Source organism: Pseudorca crassidens, chromosome 16 (genome assembly GCF_039906515.1).
Source record: "Pseudorca crassidens isolate mPseCra1 chromosome 16, mPseCra1.hap1, whole genome shotgun sequence".
Taxonomy (NCBI): Eukaryota; Metazoa; Chordata; class Mammalia; order Artiodactyla; family Delphinidae; genus Pseudorca; species Pseudorca crassidens.
Genome location: NC_090311.1, coordinates 28497698 through 28520252, shown reverse-complemented (window position 1 = coordinate 28520252; position 22555 = coordinate 28497698). Strand labels below are relative to the sequence as shown.

General features: G+C 37.1%; 1 protein-coding gene across 14 annotated transcripts in view; it reads left to right on the top strand.

Moving 5' to 3' along the window:
• CUTC (cutC copper transporter) overlaps positions 1-22310 on the top strand; it is a 42357-nt gene extending 20047 nt beyond the window's left edge. For 3 of the 14 annotated variants that reach the window (XM_067709733.1, XM_067709732.1, XM_067709730.1), the window contains exons 8-12: positions 687-743; positions 1564-1669; positions 10000-10081; positions 10614-10778; positions 13868-14084. In XM_067709733.1, the coding sequence (XP_067565834.1) occupies positions 687-743; positions 1564-1669; positions 10000-10081; positions 10614-10778; positions 13868-13939 (482 nt within the window). In that variant the 3' untranslated portion in view covers positions 13940-14084. Of the gene's footprint in view, positions 1-686; positions 744-1563; positions 1670-2623; positions 3136-9999; positions 10082-10613; positions 10779-13867; positions 14853-21594 lie in introns of those variants that run through there. The other 11 variants (XR_010935824.1, XM_067709738.1, XM_067709736.1 and 8 more) reach the window with 10 other exon arrangements.
• Positions 22311-22555: the final 245 nt, after the last annotated feature.

Sequence of the window (22555 nt, the reverse complement as noted above, 5' to 3'; positions counted from 1 at the left end):
AGAGGCTTACAGTCTTAGGTGAAAAGATGTTATATCCAAAAATATTTGTGATTATTTAACAAACCTCACCAAGAAAATGCTAATTATATGACAGGTTCTGTGGTAGGTGTAAAAACACAGAAATGTATATGAAGTAATCCTTCTACTTGAGGAGCTCACCAAATAGATCTATAAACAAATTATAACGATTTCATGTAAGTAATTACCAGCAAGTAAAAATTCCTGGGTAAGTCAACCTGAATGCCTAATGAGTGTCCATCATTGGGAAATATAAAGATAACTAGAACATAGTAGCTCCCCTCTAGGGACTTTCATAATGAAGCTTACAATATAATTTAGGCTCCAGTTTCCTTATCTTTATAAAGAGAGGATATTGAACTAGCTGTTCTTTCAAGTCCCACCTGTTAGTCTATGTTTGGAAAATGTATTACTTATGTTCTGATAACTGAGCAACGTGTGTTTCAGTGGCCAGATATTTTGTTATTTATTAGAAGGAAATAATGTATTTGTCTTTTAATCCTTACAAGTTTGTGAAGTAGGCAATACTATCCCTCTTTGGTGAAAAAATTGAGGCTCAGTGGATTTAAGTAATTTATCTAAGATCACATAGCTGTGAAGGGCCACAGTGGTAAAGCCAGGATTCCAGTCTAAATCTGACTTCTCAGTCTGTTCTTTCTGCTTCTTAGGGCTCAGTGATATTACTGTACCACCAAGAAAAAGAGTTAATGAGTCTGAAAGAGTGTGTAAGTCAAGTTATTTTAGTAGCTTGAATAGCTTGAGATAAAAAGTACATATTTTAACGGTCATTTAAAAATATGTATTGAATATGTCCTATATATTAGGAGAGAATGATATCAAGATGAATAAGCTGATTTTATATTTATAATCTGGTATCAGTTCAGAATATTATTCTTTATATACAGACATTTAAGAGATTGTTCATTAAAACAAATGAGTCATAAAATACTTGATTGTGCAGTTTTAATAAAGTAGAATCAAATTCTTCTGTAAAATGAAACAAAAAGTTGATATTATAATAAATAAGCTGTATAACACCTTGCATTATTCCCATTGCCAGTGAGATCTGTGTGTTCATCAAATCCTGGGCCAGAGAAAGAACCTTGGAGGTTTTCTCTTTGAGATACATTTCTGAGGCTTTGCTTTTGTGACTTCTTCCTCAAGTCTATCTTACCTTTCATTTCAATTTGATTTTGCTTTAATTGAGGGGAAGCAGGGCTAGAGCACTCAGTGATTTTCCTTGCCCTGGAATAATCTTTATAGATTTAAAATCGGTAACATATAGCATTGTTATATAAACCAGTGGGCATGTAAACTTCTGTCATAAAGGTGCTTTGACCTTATCTTTTGTTCTTCAGAGTCTGTAGTCTTGCCTTTTCATCATTTTTTTTCTAAATTCATTCTAGCTGAGTAAAGAGAGAATAATTCTCAAATCAATGAGAAATTTCAGTATGGAGGTTCCAGGTAGAGTTGGCAGTCATATTATTCATTAAATCTTATATGAAAATATATTCTATTTAATATATTACTTATTCTTTCCAACAGGGGGTGGCATAACAGACAGAAATCTACAAAGGATCCTTGAGGGTTCAGGTGCTACAGAATTCCACTGTTCCGCTCGGTTGGCTAGAGATTCAGGAATGAAGTTTCGGTAAAAATATATTCTTTGACTCCTGCAAAAATGAATGCAGTTAATCTTTACTTCCCCAAACAGGAAAACCTTAGTTGATGGCATGATTAATGAATGGAATGTTGTGATTAGTATGTAAGTATTACAGTCATTTTTGAAGTTTTTTAACTGCAAAGTGGTTCTTTTCCTGCCTTAAATAAGCAGGCTCTTCTGAACACAGGCTAACCTTCAAAGCCTTAAGGCATTGCTGAACTTAGACCAGTTAATAATAAATTCTAATTCAGCAGCTAAGCTTCAAATGAATCAGATATGTATGTGTGGCCATTCACCTGTGATTTCCTTTAGCAAAGTTAATAACTATGGTGTAAGGATTGAAGAGCCGTAGTCATTTTTATCTTTCCTACTGTTAATACTTAAGTCTTTCCTCACCTTTGCTCTCTATTTTCAGTTATTTTATTTTTATTTTTCAATTTCTTTAAATTTTATTGTTTTTGGCCACGCCGCACAGCTTGTGGGGTCTTAGTTCCCCCAACCAGGGATTGAACCTGCACCCTTGGCAGTGAAAGTATGGAGTCCTAACCACTGGACTGCCAGGGAATTCCCTATTTTCAGTTATTTGGAAATTATATCACTATTAAGGAATTTAAACTATTATGTGTTCTTTTTATTATACTTGAGAGGACTCCTATATTTAATAGTTAATTGTTGATTATTTCTAAGTTGGAAAAAATGAAATGTAAAAGAAGCAAGAGCCTTAGAATTTACAACTCCAGATATAAAATCAAGTATACTATCTGATAGATTTAGATACTAGATGTTTCAAGTAATTAATAAAAATTATAAAATATAGTAGTTCAGGGTCCTTGACCTAACTTTGTTCTTGAGCCTTGAAATTGCCTGTAAAATGAAGTGCCAGTAGGAGGGCTCATTTAACAACTTATGTAATTATCTGTTCCTTTATTACTTCTATTGCAGAAATTCCTCTGTTGCTATGGGAGCCTCTCTTTCTAGATCAGAATATTCTCTAAAGGTAACAGATGTGACCCTAGTAAGGACTTTGAATGCTATTGCAAAGAATATTCTGGTTTAGCCAGACCTCTCTGAGAGAGATGGATATCACTGGACAAAGGTAGAAGAATAGTCTACAGTTCTCTATGACACAGCTTTAACCTTCTCTGGCCAGGACAGTCACAGTCTTTGTTTTAAGTCTTACATTACCATGGAGAATGTTTCCAAGAAGAAAAAGAACTTGAAACAGATTACAGTCATTTCCTTTGCTTAATCTTGTCGACCATCTCCATCATCATGGTTAAATCTGGCCTACGCTTCTTCCACAAATGGAGGCTTAGTCTGTTTTCAGTGGAATTAACTGATGAACTGGGAAAATTCAACTGCAAAGTATGAACATTCAACTCAGATGTGACTTCATGGTCAACTCAGTAGCAGTATTTTGCCTTTTCATTTGTAAAATAAAAATTGCCATTCTATTATGGTAGTAGAGTCTCTTACTCATCTGTAGCCAAGTATTAAAGGGAGGATTTTTTTTTTTAATTTTATTTTCTCTTTTTATTATGTACCTTTTGGATCCTGGGCAGGATACTAAGGATATAGAGTAAATGGTATAGCATAAAAATTCCTAGACTTGGGAAGTAGGATGTAAAAGTTCCCAGACTTAGAAAGGCAGAAGTGATCTCTGTTGTTCATCAGGTTACTTCTACCTCTGCTCCCAGATAGAGAAATGGCTTAACTATGAGGTTCATCTGACAATGTACAAAGATCTATAGAGAACTGGAGGAGGTTAGGAAGGTTATCAGAATAGCTGTTTCTTTCAGCTGAGGCCACAGATATGGAGACTGGATTCTAGTGATGAAAATTGCTTTTCCTATGGGCAGGTCCCAAATGGTGAGGTTCATTTCTAGTTTTTTCTGTCACTTCCATATTTATTATCTCATTTTACACAGACACCGCTCTGGTAATAGAACTGATGCTTCTGTATTAGGAAAGGAACTGAATCATAATACGAAGAGCTTGCCCTTGGTCATAAGGCTAGTTAGTGGAGCCTCTATAAATAGCATGCACAAACTTGGGTACCAATGAATGTGTATACCAAAAGTCTTCCCTTTCTTTTAATGTGCCCCTTCCCTCACTTTTATTTATTTATTTTTAAAAGATTTATTTATTATTTATTTATTTATTTTGGCTGCGTCAGGTCTTAGCTGTGGCACGTGGGATCTTGTTGAGGCATGTGGGATCTTTTGGTGTGGTGCGCAGGCTCTTCGGTGTGGTGCACAGGCACCTCTCTAGTTGTGGTGTGCAGGTTTTCTCTTCTCTAGTTGTGGCGCGCGGGTTCCAGAGCGTGTGGGCTCCATAGTTTGTGGCATGCAGGCTCTCTAATTGAGGTACGTGAGCTCAGTAGTTGTGGCACGCGGGCTTGGTTGCCCTGCAGCGTGTGTGATCTTAGTTCCCCGACCAGGGATCGATCCTGCGTCCCCTGCATTGTAAGGTGGATTCCTTACCACTGGACCACCAGGCAAGTCCCCCTTCCCTCACTTTTAAATCTTAACTTCTTTCCTCACTTTCTCAGGTACGATTTCAACATAGAATATTTGCCAAGGAATTTATGAGAAATGAGAGGCAAACTATTTAAAAACTAATAATAACCTCAGTGGTTTCTGTTAATATTGGTTTCTGTTAATATTGGTTTCTGTTAATAGTTTTAATATTGGCTTTGGAATATAGAAAGAGACATGTAAGTATCATGTACACATGCACGCACATCATGTTTAGTATTTTGGCCTAACCCTCCCCCATGCTTGGACTTCACTGTATGATCTTCCAGAGATAAGAGCAGGCTATGTTATTATCTCTATTTTATTTAGACAGATTAGCTAGGGATCTGAGAGGTGCTATGAATTGCTCAAAATTTAATAACAAATGAATGTTGTTTACAAGACTTGAATGCTAGGCTACTAACCTCTAAGTCTTATGCTTAAGGATGCTTCTGGTATCTGGATGTAGTACAGAGAGCAATACTCCTGGGCAAATCAGACACACCTGGAATCATATCCTCACTTCCAGTTTAAGTTAACTTAATTTTTTGAACTTTAATTCCTTTATCTTTAAATCAGGACTAATAACTAAACTATGGCTTCTGTTTTAAGGATATATTAAAACACCAAGTACATAGTATGTACCCATTAAAGTTCTTTTCTTCTAGGTTAGTTTCCTAGTATCAGTCTTTGATAGTTTAAAAGTCCTCCCAGGAAGCTAGGCATTGAGTACTGAAACCGATAGTTTGTGCCCTCCACTATGTGACTATAAAAGCATAAGGTAACCCCTTACCTTGAGTTTTTTTTCTACACATAGTCCTGTTTTAAAATATTTACTCATTATTTCATGTATATATGTCTTCTCATCAATATTATAAGTATTTTGAGACTAGGGAACCATGTCTTCATATTTTTATATATTTCTCATTACAACCATCAATTGTGTACTCATACTGTTGATTTACTTTGCTAGTGGAAAAAAAGCACTGGATTGAGAATCAGGATTACTGACTTCGGGAACTATGCTAGATATCTTCAGTTTGCCCCATCGAGATCCACTTTTCACTTTGTTCTGTAAACTGAGTCCAGCAACATAAAAAAGATTACAGTAAGTCCCCTACATATACGAGTTGTAGGTCCAGTTTGTTCATAATTCCAGCAAAGTTAGCCTAGGTACCCAACTAACACAATCGGCTATATAGTACTATACTGTAATAGGTTTATAACACTTTTCATACAAATAATACATAAAAAAACAAACAAATATACAAAATAAAGAGAACGTTTTAAATCTTACAGTACAGTACCTTGAAAAGTACAGTTGTACAGTACAACAGCTGGCATACAGGGGCTGGCATCGAGTGAACACCAGGCAAGAAGAGTTACTGACTGGAGGAAGGAGAGGAGGTGGGAGATGGAAGAGCTGAAAGATCATCAGCAATAGGAGACAAAGGGCAAGCTGCAAATTCACTCACACGTGACATTGATGGCACAGGTTCTGGTTCCTTGCTGGATTCAATTTTATCTACCCTCCTGAAAAAACAATCCAGTTATGTCTGGGTAGTAGCTCTTTTTTTCTCATCATACCAGTACCAGCTACATCACCACTGCTTTTATGCTTGCTTCCAGACATCCTGGGCTTGAAATAAAGATACTGTACTACTATACTCTAAACAGAACTGTACTGTACAGTAAAGTACACAAAAGCACAACCACTTGTAGAGGATGCACGCATGTGACAATGTACACCAGACAGGTAAACTAATTTACGTGATTAGACATGCGAATGCATGTTCACATCTTTGAAAGTTTGCAACTTGAAGGTTTATATATAGGGGACTTACTGTGTACTCTATGACCAAATAGGATTTATACCAGGAATGCAAGGCTGGTTCAATATCCAAAATCAATCAATGTAATGCACCATATTGATAGAATAAAGCACAAAAGTCACATGGTCATCTCAACACTTAAAAAGCATTTGACAAAATCTAACACCCTTTCATAATAAAAACACTCAGCAAACTTGGAATAGAAAGGAACTTCCTCAACCTGAAAAAGATCATCTGTAAGAAAACAGAATATATAGCTAACATCAAACTTAATATTTTCTCCCTAAGATTAGGAACAAGACAGGGTGTCCACCCTTACCACTTCTACTTAACATTGTGCTAGAGGTCCTAGCCAGGGCAATTAAGCAAGAAAAAGAAATAAAAAGCATCCAGATTAAAAAGGAAGAAGTAAAACGTCTTCTATTTATAGGTGACACAATCTTATATATGGAAAATACTTTTGTGTGGAAAAGAATCCACACAAAAATTTTTTAAAGTTGACAAGGTTGCAGGATATAAAAATCAATACACAAAATCAGTTGTATTGCTACACTAGCAACTAACAATCCTAAAATGCAATTAAGAAAATAGTTCCATTTATGATAGCATCAAAAATGACAAAATGCTTAGGAAAAAATTTAATCAAGTGCGAGACCGTACATTGAAAGCTACAAAGCTTTTTTTTTTTTTTTTTTTAAGTTTTTTGGCCGCACCCAATGGCATGTGGGATCCTAGTTCCCTGAACAGGGATCATACCTACACCTCCTGCATTGGAAGGCACAGTCTTAACCACTGAACCACCAGGGAAGTCCCTACAAAGCATTTTTTAAAGAAATTTTTAAAGATCTAACAATAAATAAATAGATGGAATGACATCCCATGATCATAGATTGGAAGACTTGATATTGTTAAGATAGCAATATTCTTCCATTGGTCTACGGATTCAAGGCAATCCCTATTAACATCCCAACGGCCTTTGTGGCAGAAATTAACAAGCTGATCCTAAAATTCATCTGGAAATGCAAGGAACCCAAAATAGCCAAACAATCTTAAAAAGGAACAAAGTTGGAGGACTTACACTTCCTGATTTCAAAACTTACTACAAAGCTACAATAATTGAGACAATGTGTTACTGGCATAAAGATGAATATATAGCTCAATGCAGTAGAATTGAGAGTCCAGAAATAAACCCTTTTACTATAGGCAATTGATTCTTGACCAGGGTGGCAAGATAATTCCCTGGGGAAAGAATAGTCTTTTTAACAAATGGTGCTGGACCACTGGATATACACTTGCAAAGGAATGAAGTGGGACCTTACATCATGTACAAAAGTTAATTCAAATGCATCATAGACCTAAGTAAAAGAGCTAAAACATAAAATTCTTAGAAGAAAACTAATAAATCTTTGTGAGCTTGGGTTAGGCAAAGCCTTAGATACGACAAGAAAAGCACAAGTCACGAAAGAAAAAATAATGCTTCAAAGGGTAACATCAAGAAAGTGAAAAGACAGCCTACAGAATGGGAGAAAATATTTGCAAATCATATATCTGATTAGGGGCTTGTATCCAGAATGTATAAAAATACTTAGAATTCAACAATAAAAAGACAACCCAGTTTTAAAAATGGATAAGGATTTGTGTAGACATTTCTCCAAAGAAGGTGTACAGTTGGCCAACAAGCACATGAAAAGATGCTCAAAATCATTAGTCATTAGGGAAATGCAAATGAAAATCCCACTGAGCTGCCACTTCCCACCCACTAGAATGACTATACCCACCAAAAGACTGACCATTATCAAATGCTGGCAAGGATGTGTAGCAAGTAGAACTTTTGTGTGCTGCTGGTGGGATTGTAAAATGGTGGAGCTGCTTTGTAAAATAGTCTGAGAGTTTCTCAAATGCTAAACATAGAGTTGCTATATGGCCCAGCAATTCCATTCTTAGGTTAATATAATATATAGTATAATATAATATAATATTATATATATATATCTCCAAGAGAATTGAAAATATGTCCACGCAAAAATTTGTACATGAATATTCCCAGCAACATTACTCATCTTTCCGAATTAGAGAATAACCATTTTGCAACCCCTAATGAAATAAATCAGTCAGAGACTATTAATGCTGAAACCATTAGGTAAAAGGTTGATTGGGGACTGAATATCCAAATGGTGCCAAAGTATCACCCTATGGGTTATTTGCTAGTCATGAACATAGAAACTTGACATTATAATGGAGCTATATGGTTGTTACCATCTTAACCCAGTAATCAAATTTAACATTACCAGCAATGGAAGAGTATACTGCTGAAAGACAGGATTTGAGGGGGGAAGAGGTCAGCCAGTGTGTATAACCTGTGTTAGGAAATTGCAATTGGGAAGTCACCCAGGTGCCTCAAAGAAGAGCTAAGGGTTGGACCACCTGGAAAGTGGCTGTAACAAAGTGTGATGGTTAGCTATTGATCAAACAAGAGTGAACTATAAACAGCACCAGCTCAATACGGTGACTAACCATCCCAATTTTCTTGGAACTTTTTCAATTTTACCATTGAAAGTCCCATATCCTAGGAAATTCCTCTGTGCCAGGCAAACTGGGCAAGTTTGGTCATCCTACCAGATCAGTAAAATTACCTTTGCCTCTTTTCCCCGGGTCCTCACCTCCCTGCCCCAATCCTGGAATTTGTAGGGGAGAAATTGAATAACAAGGAAAAATGATAAAAAGAATGACACTTCCCTCCCCAGCAGTAGCTGGTCCCTGAGCCAAGAAAGGGGAAGGACTTTAAATTGGGTGTGAGTTTCTTTTGTGGGTGGTAAAAATGTTCTAAAATTGATTGTAGTGATGGTTGCACAACTCTGTGAATATGCTAAAAACCACTGAATTGTACACTTTAAGTGGGTGAATTGTATGTAATTTATATGTTAATAAAGCTGCTTTTTAAAAGTAAATGTGAGAGAGTTTTAAATTAGATTAAATTAGCTTGGACCTTTTAAACCTGAGATGTGGTCAAGGGCAGAGAAGGAGTTTTGATACAGCATGGTTGAAGACAATGGTAGAAGCAAAATATCATTTCTTATTCGTTTTGTATTTAGTTTACATCTTTCAGTAAGATGGCTACACTGGTTGAATGGATTTCTGTTCCCTGCAACTGAGAGTTGTGACTAAGACACCTGAAGAATATTCATTCCATCTGTTCCTGTATAGATGCTAAATTTTATCCTTGGATAAAATCACAAAGAGCTCTGTGTTTGGATTGCATTGCTCTAGTCCCTCATAGAATTAAAAAAAAAGAAAATCAAACCACATTGGCATTATGCCACTGGTCTATATTGGAAATGTAATAGAAGACAGTTGTATAAAATACAACTGTGTTGTTGAGGCCCTAGAGGACATTTTTTCTTAAGTGTTAGTCTGGGGAGTAGCTGGGCTTCTGAACAATTGGTTTGTTTATATCTTATGTATGTGGAATTACGTTGTTATCAAGACATTTTATTTGCCTATCTTTTCCTTTCTGAAGCTGCCACTGAAAGATAATGCTTTCCTGATAGGATTGTCAATCATATAGCTCTCCCTGCTCATGGGAGAGGGCACGTTTACCCAGGCTAACCAGTTAGAGTGCCTCATTCCTTTGTCCATATTGTTTAGTCTAGAGATGGGAACACAACACAAAGAGGGCCAAACAGAATCCAACCAAGGATTTTTTTCTGGTGTTCTCTTTTCACTAGAATCACTGGCTGTAAGATCTGTGAAACCATAGAGCTTTTGAGGCCATCTTTGCCAGCAAGTGAAAAGAGGCCACTTGAGAATGAAACCAACACACAAGTAAATGTCCTGAGAACCTTGTTTGAGTTTCTGGACCCATCTGTGCCTAAAGCTAGTTCCATTCACAGAGTGTTCTATTAAATGAGCCAATAAATTTCCTTTTTGTATTTATGCCTGTTTGATTTGGGTCTTTGACACTTGCAACCAGAAGAGGCCTGACTGATACAGCTACTGATTCAGAGTTCCTCTTTCGACTGATGGAAGCTCAGAGTCAAACTTGTATCCCACAGGTAAACAGGATCATATTGAATAAATTTTGTGTAGTGGGCTTGTCCCTTGTTTTATCTTTTTCTATCCTTTTTTTCCTTTACTCATTTTATCTTGTTATATTTTGTGTATTTTTGTAAGTTGCTTAAAATCCTTTTTATAATAAGACACTAAATAGTAGACATTGTTTCCCATATTATCCTGAATCTGAATTGGAAAAAAAACTAAGAGTTTATTCCTAGTGGACATCATTGATTTCCTACCGAAACTTTCTCTCTCATTTCTTCTCCCAGTTCTGATTTTGTTGTAGCAATCACTCTGCATGTAGCCCATGTAATTTAGGAAAGGCTTACCTCACCCACAGCTTCAGGTATGGGCCTGAGTAATCTAGGGATAACCTTATTTTCCTTGTCAGGAATTGATTCAGAAATTTGGGCCATTGGGATGCCAGGAGAAGGTTGCTAGTGGCTTCTAGTTCTAGGACACTTGCTGAAAAATGACACTTTCTCTCTTTTCCTATATGTTATGTGTGAATATGACTCTTGAAACTTGCAGCTGTCCCACTACCTGTTTGAGAATAAAACTGATGCCAAAAGAGAGCAAAGCCAAAAGAATGAGAGGGAAATGGAGCACAACCACTGGAATAAATCAACCCTGAGAACTGCATTATCTCTGGGCTTTTGGTTAAGTGAACCAATAAATATTTTCATTCGAGCCACAGTAAGTTGGGTGTACCCTTTATAAGGGTTCTAATATAATTGGAGAATGAATTTTTGGCAATGTTTTTTTGGATTCGACCAAAAGCAAAGACAACAAAAGCAAAAATAAGTGGGACTACATCAAACTAAAATCTCTGTACAGCAAAGAAAAGCATCAACAAAATGAAAAGGCAACCTATGGAATGGGAGAAAATATTGGCAAATCATATATCTGATAAAGGGTTAAAATCCAAAATACATAAAGAGCCCATGCAACTCAATAGAAAAAACAATTTGATTTAAAAATGGGCAGAAGAATTGATCCAAATAGACATTTCTTCAAAGAAGAAAAAGCAAAGTTCAATAGGTACCTGAAAAGGTGCTCAACATCACTAATCATCAGGGAAATGCAAATCAGAACCACAATGAGATATCACCTCATACCTGTTAGAATGGCTATTACCAAAAAGGCAAATTATTGTTGGTGGGGATGTGGAGAAAAGGAAACCCTCTTGCACTGTTGGTGGGAATGTAAATTGGTGCAGTCACTATGGAAAACAGTATGGAGGTGCCTCAAAAAATTTAAAATAGAACTACCATATGATCCAGCAATTCCACTTCTCGGTATTTATCTGAAGGAGATGAAACCACTATCGAAAAGATATCCATGTTCATTGTAGTATTATTTACAAGAGCCAATACATGGAAACAACTTAAATGCCCATCAATGAATGAATGGATAAAGAAATTGTAAGATGCTGTACACCTAAAACTAACACAACATTGTAAACCAACTATACTCCAATAAAAATTTAAAAAAATAAATCATAAGGTACATACACACATACATACACATAGACATAATGAAATATTCAGTCATAAAAAAATAGAAAGAAATCCTGCCATTTGCAACAATATGGTGGGATGGATGGACCTTGAGGGAATTATGCTAAGTGAAATAAGTCAGAGAAAGACAAATAGTGTATGATCTCACTTGGAATCTAAAACAAAAAAGCAAACTCATAGACAATAGATTGGTGGTTGCTAGAGGTGGAGGTGGAAAAAATGGGTAAAGGTGGTTAAAAGAAAAAAAATTGGAGAGTGAGTTTCCCTCCAGCAGTTGCTATGAATGTTTCATAGCAACCTTCTTGCGTAGGGTTAAGAACTTTCCAAATCTGTATACAGTTTGAAAATTGCAAGGGAAGTCCTATCTTTAGAAAAACAATCTTACTGGTAACCACTGGCTTGACTGAGCTCAAAGTCCTCTAAACCTCTTTATAGCTTAATTAAAACAGTCAGAGCTTGTGACTTCCCTGGTGGCGCAATGGTTAAGAATCCGCCTGCCAATGCAGGGGACACGGGTTCGATCCCTGGTCCAGGAAGATCCCACATTCCTTGGAGCAACTAAGCCCGCATACCACAACTACTGAGCCCGCGTGCTGCAACTACTGAAGCCCACGTGCCTAGAGCCCGTGCTCTGCAACAGGAGAAGCCACAACAAGGAGAAGCCTGCGCACCACAATGAAGAGTAGCCCCCACTCGCCACAACTAGAGAAAGCCCGTGCGCAGCAACGAAGACACAAAGCAGCCAAAAATAAATAAAATTAAATATTAAAAAAAAAAACAGTTCAATGAAGTTCAGACTCCTATCTTAGAGAATACACTTTATACTTCAAAATTGCTCTGAAGTCAATTATAGTTTATGTGTTTGAAGATAGGAAGGACACCCATAAATAATTCATCCTATTTGGAGATCTTTCAACCCATTCACAGGGGTCCACTCACAAGATGCCAAAGAGATGGCCCTTCCCTTTATAGATCAAAGAGGAACCCAGGTCAAAAGTAATGATTATGAGAATAGCACATTTTATTTATATAGCTCATATCCGTATGCCTACATACAGATATGAGCTATATACTTTCACTACAACCTCCATAGTGAAAGAATTTAAAGTTGAAATTATATGATTGAAATTACAGATTTTTCCTTTAAATAAAATATGGGGCTCTTCAAACTCCTTTTGCAAATACCACTTGGTAATCTCTCTCATATATGTCCCCAAAATAAGTTAAAAAACTAAGTGCTATTAAAATCACTCCCCAGATTTCTACATATATGTGTGAACAAACATGAACATACAGAGAAATGCATTTTTTACAGTCTTGGCATTAGGCTTAAAGATATTGTCCAGCAAATTTTCACTAATTTGGCTATTTTCATGTTCTTAATTCACAAAACTGTCTATAATAATAATAATAGTACTAGTCCAATCATAAATTATAAGAATGCATTTGGTATTATGAATTTAAATAACTTCCTAGTAAAAAGGCCAGTGTATGTTAAGGTAGTGCTATCCCTTACCGTGATAAGAATGAACTCAGCTCTGTCTTAACAGGTTGTTTTGGTACTGTTTTGGGGGAATCAGTATCCACAGAATTCAACACCTTATGTATACTTTCTTTTAGCTTATCTTCTTCATTCCTCCAGTTCTTCTGAAAGCAGCCACCATTAACAATTTCTTTTGTATCCTTCCAGAAATTTTTATAATTTACTCGTATTTAATTGCTGGTAAAGCTATGTGGTTTTCCATGTGATAATTACTATTTATATTGCCCCTCCATGTTATTTTTATCAGATATATTTCCTGTTTGGTTGCTTTCATATTAGTACAGGTTTCCCTCAGTATCTAGGGGGGATTAGTTCCAAGACCTCTCTGGTCTGGATACCAAAATCTGCAGATGCTCAAGTCCCATGTATCTAGTGTAGTATTTTCCTGTAACCTACCCACATCCTCCTGTATACTTTAAATCATCTCTAGATTATCTATAATACCTAATACAATGTAAATACAAATAGTTATAAATACAATCTAAATGCTATGTAAATAGCTGCCAGTGAATGGCAAATTCAAGTTTTGCTTTTTGGAACTTTCTGGAATTTTTTTTCTCAAATATTTTTGATCCGTGATTGGTTGAATCTGTGAATGTGGAACCCAAGGCTACAGAGGCCTGGCTGACTGTATTTGTTTTATAAAAGTCTCTTGAACATTAAAAAAAAAAAATTGTGTAGGCACTTTCTGTTTTCTGATATCACTTTTTTTTTTTTTCCAGGACTCAGAAGAGTATTATTTTCTCCAGTGCACATCTTTTTATGCTAGCCCATTTTATTCTCTTGTTTTATGACCTATCAAAAATATATTTTATGGGCCTCCCTGGTGGTACAGTGGTTAAGAATCCACGTGCCAATGCAGGGGACACGGATTCAAGCCCTGGTCCGGGAAGATCCCACATGCACGGAGCACCTAAGCCCGTGTACCACAACTACTGAGCCTGCATGCCGCAACTACTGAAGCCTGTGCGCTGGGAGCTGTGCTCCACAACAAGAGAAACCACCACAGTGAGAAGCCCGTGCACCGCAATGAAGAGTAGTCCCCGCTCGCCGCAACTAGAGAAAGCCTGTGCGCAGCAACAAAGACCCAACGCAGCCCAAAATAAAACAAACAAATAAATAAACAAATTTATGGAAAAAAAAGATTCCATGTCTTCCTTGAAGACATTTAAAATTTATTAATTAATTAATTTAATGGGATGATGTGAAGTAAAGACCTAAATTAATTACTTTTTTTTTTTTTTTTTTGGCCCCTCCACGCAGCTTGTACGATCTTCGTTCCCCAACCAGGGATTGAACCCAGGCCAGCGCAGTGAAAGCACCAAGTCCTAACCACTGGACCACCAGAGAATTCTCAATTACTTCTTTTTTATTCTAATATGCTTCTGTCTAAAAAACATCAAACTGCTCATCCAATTCTCTCTAGTTTGTCGACAGTTAAAAGCTTATTCTTTGACTCTACCAGGAACATTATTCTGTAGTGTCAATAACTTTTACTATTTTTTAAAGTACATGTTCTTTTTAAAAACTACATCTTTTAGTAGTTGACTCTTTTTCTGGTAGGCTTTAAATCTAGTTCAATGAGTTTATTAATTATTTAAATCTATGCTTTGCAATTTGTTTATTCTTCCAGAAGAATTTCAATATATTTCAGGTTTTAATATTAAAAAAATATGTTTACCATAAGTAAAAATATTTTAAAAATTACTTGTACATCCCTTTTGGTCTCTGGTTATTCTAAATTTTTTTGTTTGTTTTAGCCGCACAAAAATGTACAGATCATCTTGGGAGAGTTTGGAAGTAATTATTTGATTAATTCATACTATAGTTTTTAGTTTATGCTATAGGAGATGAATGTTAGACCCAATTAAAAAATACAAAGGGAAAAAATATTTTTACTGTTACCACTGGATATCTATTTTAAGATATTGCACAAGAAAGAAAACCTTTCTTAAGTTCATATGTAATCATTAACTAAAAGTATGCAACTCTGGTTATCTTGAACATTGAACTTTTGTAGATTCTTCAAAGTAACCTAAATGCAACCACTTGTTAATCAACATTTGCTTACTAAGTAGAAGTGATAGAGCATATTTTTCCCTGAGTCACTATGATCACATGTTCCCTTCTACTGAATTACCTCTATGCAATCAATTATTTACAGAAGACACACATTGAGCCATTAAGCAGAGATTTTTGGAAACCATTAAGAAGAGATCTGGGAGAAATCATTTTACCCAAGACCATCAGAGCTAAAGCCAGAATCCAGCCTGGTTTCCTGACTCCTTAACATGCTGCAGTCTTTCTTAGTACAGTCTTTAAATATCAATTATTACACTTTAAAAGAGAGAATTCACAGCACACCTCGTCTGATAGAATAGGAGCTTTCCTGAAAATGTGCATGTATTTGACATATTCAGATTACATCTGCAGGGCAGTAGGAGAGCTTGTGATTTAAAGAAATCCTGTGGTGTATCCTTGGGTAAAGGGAATCATCACACTATTTTTGTCTTTGTGTAAAATTTTATATACATTAAATCGTAAAATCTTGGAGATCTTCTAGTTGGACTTTCTCCCCAGAGCATATTTTCTCCAGTCTTTTCTACCTTGTAAAGGTGTGGGAGGACATCTGTTGATGTTTTTGCTGTACCAATATGGAGGATTATTCTTTGTAAGTTGTGGAATGTAGGACAATTTTCTTAACCTTTCTGAACCTCAGTTTCTTAATTGGTAAAATTGGAGTAAAAATACCTATCTCTTAGGATTATTGTGAGGATTAAATTACATAAAAATTTTAGAGTGCCTAACATAGAAATGTATTTGTTATTTAAGAAACCCATGTGAGGTTGACATATAAGATGTCCATTAAATGTGAGTTCTCTTAATGCCTGTAGATCATTGATAAAAATGTTGAAGGTGCTGAAGCCACTGCAGACCCTTTTGGAATGCCAGTAGAGATCTTCCTCTGGTTATATCATTTATATCATTCTGTTAATTTATTTGAATATACAGTGGTTCAAGCAATTAAAGGTCCATGTAAATATGCACTCATCCAGTCCATAGAAAACATGATGTATCTTGTCAGGTGCCTTGCTGAGTTCAAGATACGCTACACCTGCTGCCCAAAAAGGAAATTAAATTATGTCAAAGAGTGTCCTGCCTATGTTTTCCTCTAGGAGTTTTATAGTATCTGGTCTTACATTTAGGTCTTTAATCCATTTGGGGTTTATTTTTGTGCATGGTGTTAGAGAATGTTCTAATTTCATTCTTTTTATGTAGCTGTCCAGTTTTCCCAGCACATATTGAAGAGACCGTTTTTTCTCCATTGTATATTCTTGCCTCCTTTGTTGTAGGTTAATTGACCATAGTTGCATACGTGTATTACTGGGCTATCTTGTTCTGTTGATCTATGTTTCTGTTTTTGTGCCAGTACCATACTGTTTTGATTACTGTAGCTTTGTAATATAGCATGAAGTCAGGGTGCCTGACTAACTAACAGTATCTTTTGCAGAGCAGAAACTTTTAACTTCAATAAAGTCCAGCTTAATAATTTTTGCTTTCTTTCTTGGGTCATGTCTTTGGTGTTGTATCTAAAAAGTCATTGCCAAACCCAAGGTCATCTAGATTTTCTCCTCTGTTGTCTTCTAGGACTTTTATGGTTTTGTGTTTTATACATTTAGGTCTTTGATCAATTTTGAGTTAATTTTTGGGAATGGTGTAATGTATGTATCTAGATTTTTTTTTTTTGGCATGTGGATTTCCAGTTGTTCCAACATCACTTATTGAAAATACTATATTTTCTCCATTGTATTGCCTTTGTTCCTTTGTCAAAGATCAGTTTACTATATTTATAAGGATCTATTACTGGGCTTGCTTTCTGTTTCATTGATCTATTTGTCAGTTTTTTTCCATCATATTCCTGAAGTCAGATAGTGTTAGTCCTCCAACTTGGTTTTTCTCCTTCAATATTGTGTTGGCTATTCTGTGTCTTTTGCCTTTCCATATAAACTTTAGAATCAGTTTGTTGATACCCACAAAATAAATTGTTGGGATTTTGATTGGGATTATATTAAATCTACAAATCAAATTACAAAGAACTGACATCTTGACAATAGTGAGTTTTCCTAACCATGAACATGAAATATTTCTTCTTTGAATTTTTTCATCAGGGTTTTGTAGTTTTCCTCATATAGACCTGGTACATATTTTGTTAGATTTATTCCAAGGTATTTCTTTTTTGGGGTGCTAATATAAATGGTATTGTGTTTTTAATTTCAAAATTGACTTGTACATTGCTGGTATATAAGAAAGTGATTGACTTTTGTATGTTAATTTTGTATTCTGCTACATTGCTATAATCACTTATGAGTTCCAGGAGCTCTTTTTCAATTCTTCTGGATTTTTTACATAGACAATCGTGTCATCTGAGAACAAAGACAGTTTTATAACTTCCTTCCCAATCAGTGTATCTTTTCTTTCCTTTTCTTGTTTTTATCCTTAGCTATGAATTCTTCAGTGTTGAAAAGATGTAGTGAGAGGGACATCCTTGCCTTGTTCCTGATCTTAGTGGGAAAGCTTCTAATTTCTCACCATAAGTGTAATGTTAACTATAGGTCTTTTGTAGATATTCTTTATCAAGTGAGGAGATTCCCCTCTATTCCTAGTTTCTGAAAGTTTTTATCATTAGTGCATATTGGGTTTTTTCAAATACTTTCTCTACATCTATCTATTGATACGATCATGTGATTTTTTTCTTCTTTAGCCTGATGTGATGGGTGACATTAATTGCTTCTTTTCTAAGAACTTTTTTTAACTGTACAGGCCAAACACAACACTTATAAAGGCTGAATTCAGCCCACGGACCTCCAATTTGCAACCACTATTTCAAATATTTATTTATTTGGCTGCGCCAGGTCTTAGTTACAGCATGTGAGATCTTTAGTTGCAGGATGTGGGCTCCTTTAGTTGCAGCATGTGGGCTCTTAGTTGTGGCATGTGAGATCCAGTTCCCTGACCAGGGATCGAACCCAGGTCCCCTGCATTGCGAGCGCGGAGTCTTAACCACTGGGCCACCAGGGAAGTCCTGACATTAATTGATTTTTGAATGTTGAACCAGCCTTGCATACCTGGGATAAATCCCACTTGTTTCTGGTGTGTAATTCTTTTTATACATTGTTTGATTTGACTTGCTAATATTTTGTTGAGAATGTCTGTATCTATGTTCCTGAGAGATATTAGTCTGTAGTTTTCTTGTAATCTCTTTGTCTGGTTTTGGTATTTGGGAAATGTTGACTTCATAGAATGAGTTAGGAAATATTCCCTCTGCTTGTATGTTATGAAAGAGACTATAGAGAATTGGTATATTTTCTTCTTTAAATGTTGGGCTTCCCTGGTGGTGCAGTGGTTGAGAGTCCGCCTGCCGATGCAGGGGACATGGGTTCGTGCCCTGGTCCGGGAAGATCCCACATGCCGCGGAGCGGCTGGGCCCGTGAGCCGTGGCCGCTGAGCTTGCGCGTCCGGAGCGTGTGCTCCGCAACGGGAGAGGCCACAGCAGTGAGAGGCCCGCGTACCACAAAAAAACCCAAAAAACAACAACAACAACAACAACAACAACAAAAATGTTTGGTAGAACCCATCTGGGCCTGGCGATTTCTGTTTTGGAAGGTGACAAGTTATTGGTTCAATTTCTTTAATAGATAAAGTCCTATTTAGATTGTCTCTTCCTTCCTGCATGTTTTGGCCCACTGTGTCTTTCAAAGAGTGGTCCATTTCATCTAGGTTATCAAATGGGTGGGCATAGCATTGTTCATAGAATTCCTTTATTATCCTTTTAAAGTCCATGAGATCTGTAGTGATGTCCTCGCTATTTATTTTGTTGATGTTGTTGTTAAATATTTATTTATCTGTCTGGCTGTGCCAGGTCTTAGTTGCAGCACACAGGATCTTTTAGTCGCGGCATGCAGGATCTTTTAGTTGTTTCATGTGGGATCTAGTTCCCTGACCAGGGATCGAACCCAGGCCCCTCCCACATTGGGAGCGCAGAGTCTTAACCACTGGGCCACCAGGGAAGTGCCTCTATTCATTTTTGATATTAGTAATTTGTGTCCTCTCATTCTTCTTTATTAGTTTGGCCAGAGGCTTACCAATTTTTAAAAAATCTTTACAAAGAACTAGCTTTTGGTTTCATTGATTTTCTATTTTGGTTTCCTGTTTTCAATTTTATTGATTTCTGCTTTAATTTTTATTATTTCTTTTCTCCTGCTTACTTTGGCTTTAATTTGTTCTTCTTTTTTCTATTTTTCTAAGGGGGAAACTTAAGATGGTTGATTTTAGGTTTCTTCCTTTCTCATACATGCATTCAATGCTATCAATTTCTCTCTAAGGACTGTTTTTGCTACATCCTACAAACTTTGATAATTTGTGTTTTCATTTTCATTCCATTCAAAATATTTTAAAATTTCTCTTGAGATTTCTTCTTTGACCCATGTGTAATTTAGTATAGTGTTGTTTAATCTACAAATATTTTGGCATTTTCTAGCTACCTTTCTGTAATTGATTTCTAGTTTAATTCCATTGTGGTCTGAGAGCAGTATTGTATGATTCCTATTTTTTTGAAATTTATTGAAGTGTGTTTTATGGCCCAGAATGTGGTATATCTTGGTGAATGTTCCTGTGAGCTTGAAAAGAATGTGTATCCTGCTGTTGTTGGATGAAGTAGTCTATAAATGTCCATTATATGTAGTGATTGATGGGATTGTTGAGTTCAACTATGTCCTTACTGATTTTCTGCCTGCTGGATCTGTCTATTTCTGATAGAGGGGTGTTGAAGTCTACAACTATAACCGTAGATTCATCTGTTTCTCCTTGCAGTTCCATCAGTTTTTGTCTCATGTATTTTTTTTTTTTTTTTTTTTTTTTTGCGGTACGCAGGCCTCTCACTGTTGTGGCCTCTCCCGTTGCGGAGCACAGGCTGCGGACGCGCGGGCCCAGCAGCCATGGTTCACGGGCCCAGCCACTCTGTGGCATGTGGGATCTTCCCGAATCGGGGCACGAACCCGTGTCCCCTGCATTGGCAGGCGGACTCCCAACCACTGCGCCACCAGGGAAGCCTCTGTCTCATGTATTTTGATGCTCTGTTAGGTGCATAGACATTAAGGATTGTTATTTCTTTGTGAAGAATTGACCCCTTTATCATTAGGTAATGTCTCTCTTTATCCCACATAACTTTCCTTCTTCTGAAGTTGTTCTGAAATTAATATAGCTGTTCTCACTTTCTTTTGATTAGTGTTAGCATGGCACATCTTTTTCCATCCATTTACTTTTAATCTATATGTGTCTTTATATTTAAAGTGTGTTTCTTATAGACATAGTTGGGTCTTGTTTTTTACTGACTCTGACAATCTCTATTTTAATTTGTATATTTAGACCACTAATACTTAAAGTGATTACTGATATAGTTGGATTAATATCTACCATATTTATTATTGTTTTATACTTGTTGCCCTTGTTCTTTGTTCTTATTTTTGTCTTCTACTCTTTTTGTCTTTTTTTTTTTTGGCCATGCTGTGCAGCTGGTGGGATCTTAGTTCCCTGACCAGGGATCAAACCCTTCCCCTCTGCAGTGCAAATGCAGAGTCCTTACCACTGGACCAAAGAATCAGAGATTCTTTCCTCAGCTGTGTCCAGTCTACTAATAAGCCTATTACATGCATTCTTTATTTCTACTCATTTCTATTACAGTGCTTTTGACTCTAGCATTTCATTTTGATTCTTTCTTAGAATTTCTGTCTCTTTGCTTACATGGCCCGTCTGCTCTTGCATGCTGTCTACTTCATCTCTTAGAGCCCCTAACATATTAATCATAGCTGTTTAAAATTCCTAGTCTGATAATCCCAACATCCCTGCCATATTTGAGGCTTGCTCCGTCTCTTCAAACTGTGTTTTTTGCCTTTTAGTATGCCCTGTAATTTTTTCTTGACAGCTGGACATGACATTCTGGGTAAAAAGAACAGCTGAAAATAGGCCTTTAGTAATGTGGTGGTAAGGAGTGGAGGGAGAGGAAATGTTTTATGTTCAGTGATTAGATCTCAGCCTTTTTAGTGAGACTGTGCCTCTGGACTGTGAACTTCACAAGTGCTTCTCAGCTCCCTCCCTTAGGTGGGACAAGAAGGCTAGAGTGGGCTGGAGTTGGGTATTTCTCTTCCCCCCAGGTTGGTTAGGCTTAACCCAGCAGATTAAGCTCTGGTTAAATAGTTTCTTCTGAGGGCAGACTTTAAGAAGAAGAGAATGCTCTGGTATATTTCAAATGGTTAATTTTCCCCTCCCCCACCAGAAGCATTAGGAGATTTTTCTCTGACATTCACTGTGAGAAGCTCCTCAAGGTAAAACTCACAAAAGTGTGCCGGGTTCCCCTATAACTGAGTCCCCGTGGATCTTTTTGATATTTCAGACTTGACTGAGACTCAGTCATCCAGTGGAGATTTGTGAACAAGATCTAGAAGCAAATGAATGCCATCCTAGAGGGATTCACAGAACTGATTTGATTAAAAACGCTGATGAAAGTGAGCTTTGCAGATGAAAGGAGTTGCTGATGTGCAGCCTTGGCAACGTGGACGTGAACGACTGGAGGCAACATTTATATACAAGAAGGACTACTGCCCAGACCACCCTGTCATTCAGTGGTTCTGGAAGGCTGTGCTGCTGATGAACACTGAGAAGCATATCCAGTTTTGCTGCAGTTTGTCACAGAAACATCCTGAGTACCCAGGAATGGATTTGGTTCCAGTGGTCCCCAGCTGTTTACAATATAGCAATGGAGAAGTCCTGGAAAACTTCCCAGAGCTCACACATGCTTTAATCGCCTTGACTTATCTCCAGCTGAAACCTTTGAAGATTTATGAGAGAAACTTGTGGTTGTGGAAGATACACAAGGATTTGAAGGTGTGAATTAAGTGCCCCCTGCCTTGGGATGGTTGTTTGTGGAGCAAGTCCTGCTTGCGCTTTTGTATTTGCCTAACAGACTTGGCAGAGGCAATGGCAGAATAGCAGTTGCAGGGAGTGGCTCCTGGAGCAGAGCCTTTGCTCATGCACTTGTGTAACAGAAAGTGGGGTCCAGCTGCTCACAGCTCAAAAGCCAATAAAGAGGCAAGGTTGGTGGAAAGGAAAGTTTGCTTTATTTTGGTTGCCGGCAACCGGGGCAGGGGGTGGGGGGCAGGGGGTGGACGCCTGTCCAAAGGCCAACTCCCCCCCACTGACAATCAGTGGGCAAGAACCTTTATAGACAGAGGGAGGGGGCTACATGCAGAAGCAGCACAGTCAGCTCTGACAGTCATGTTGAAATTGGCCATCAGTGGTCTGATCAGTGTCATCTTGATTGTTTTAAGTACAGTTAGTCTTTAGTTCCAGGGTCG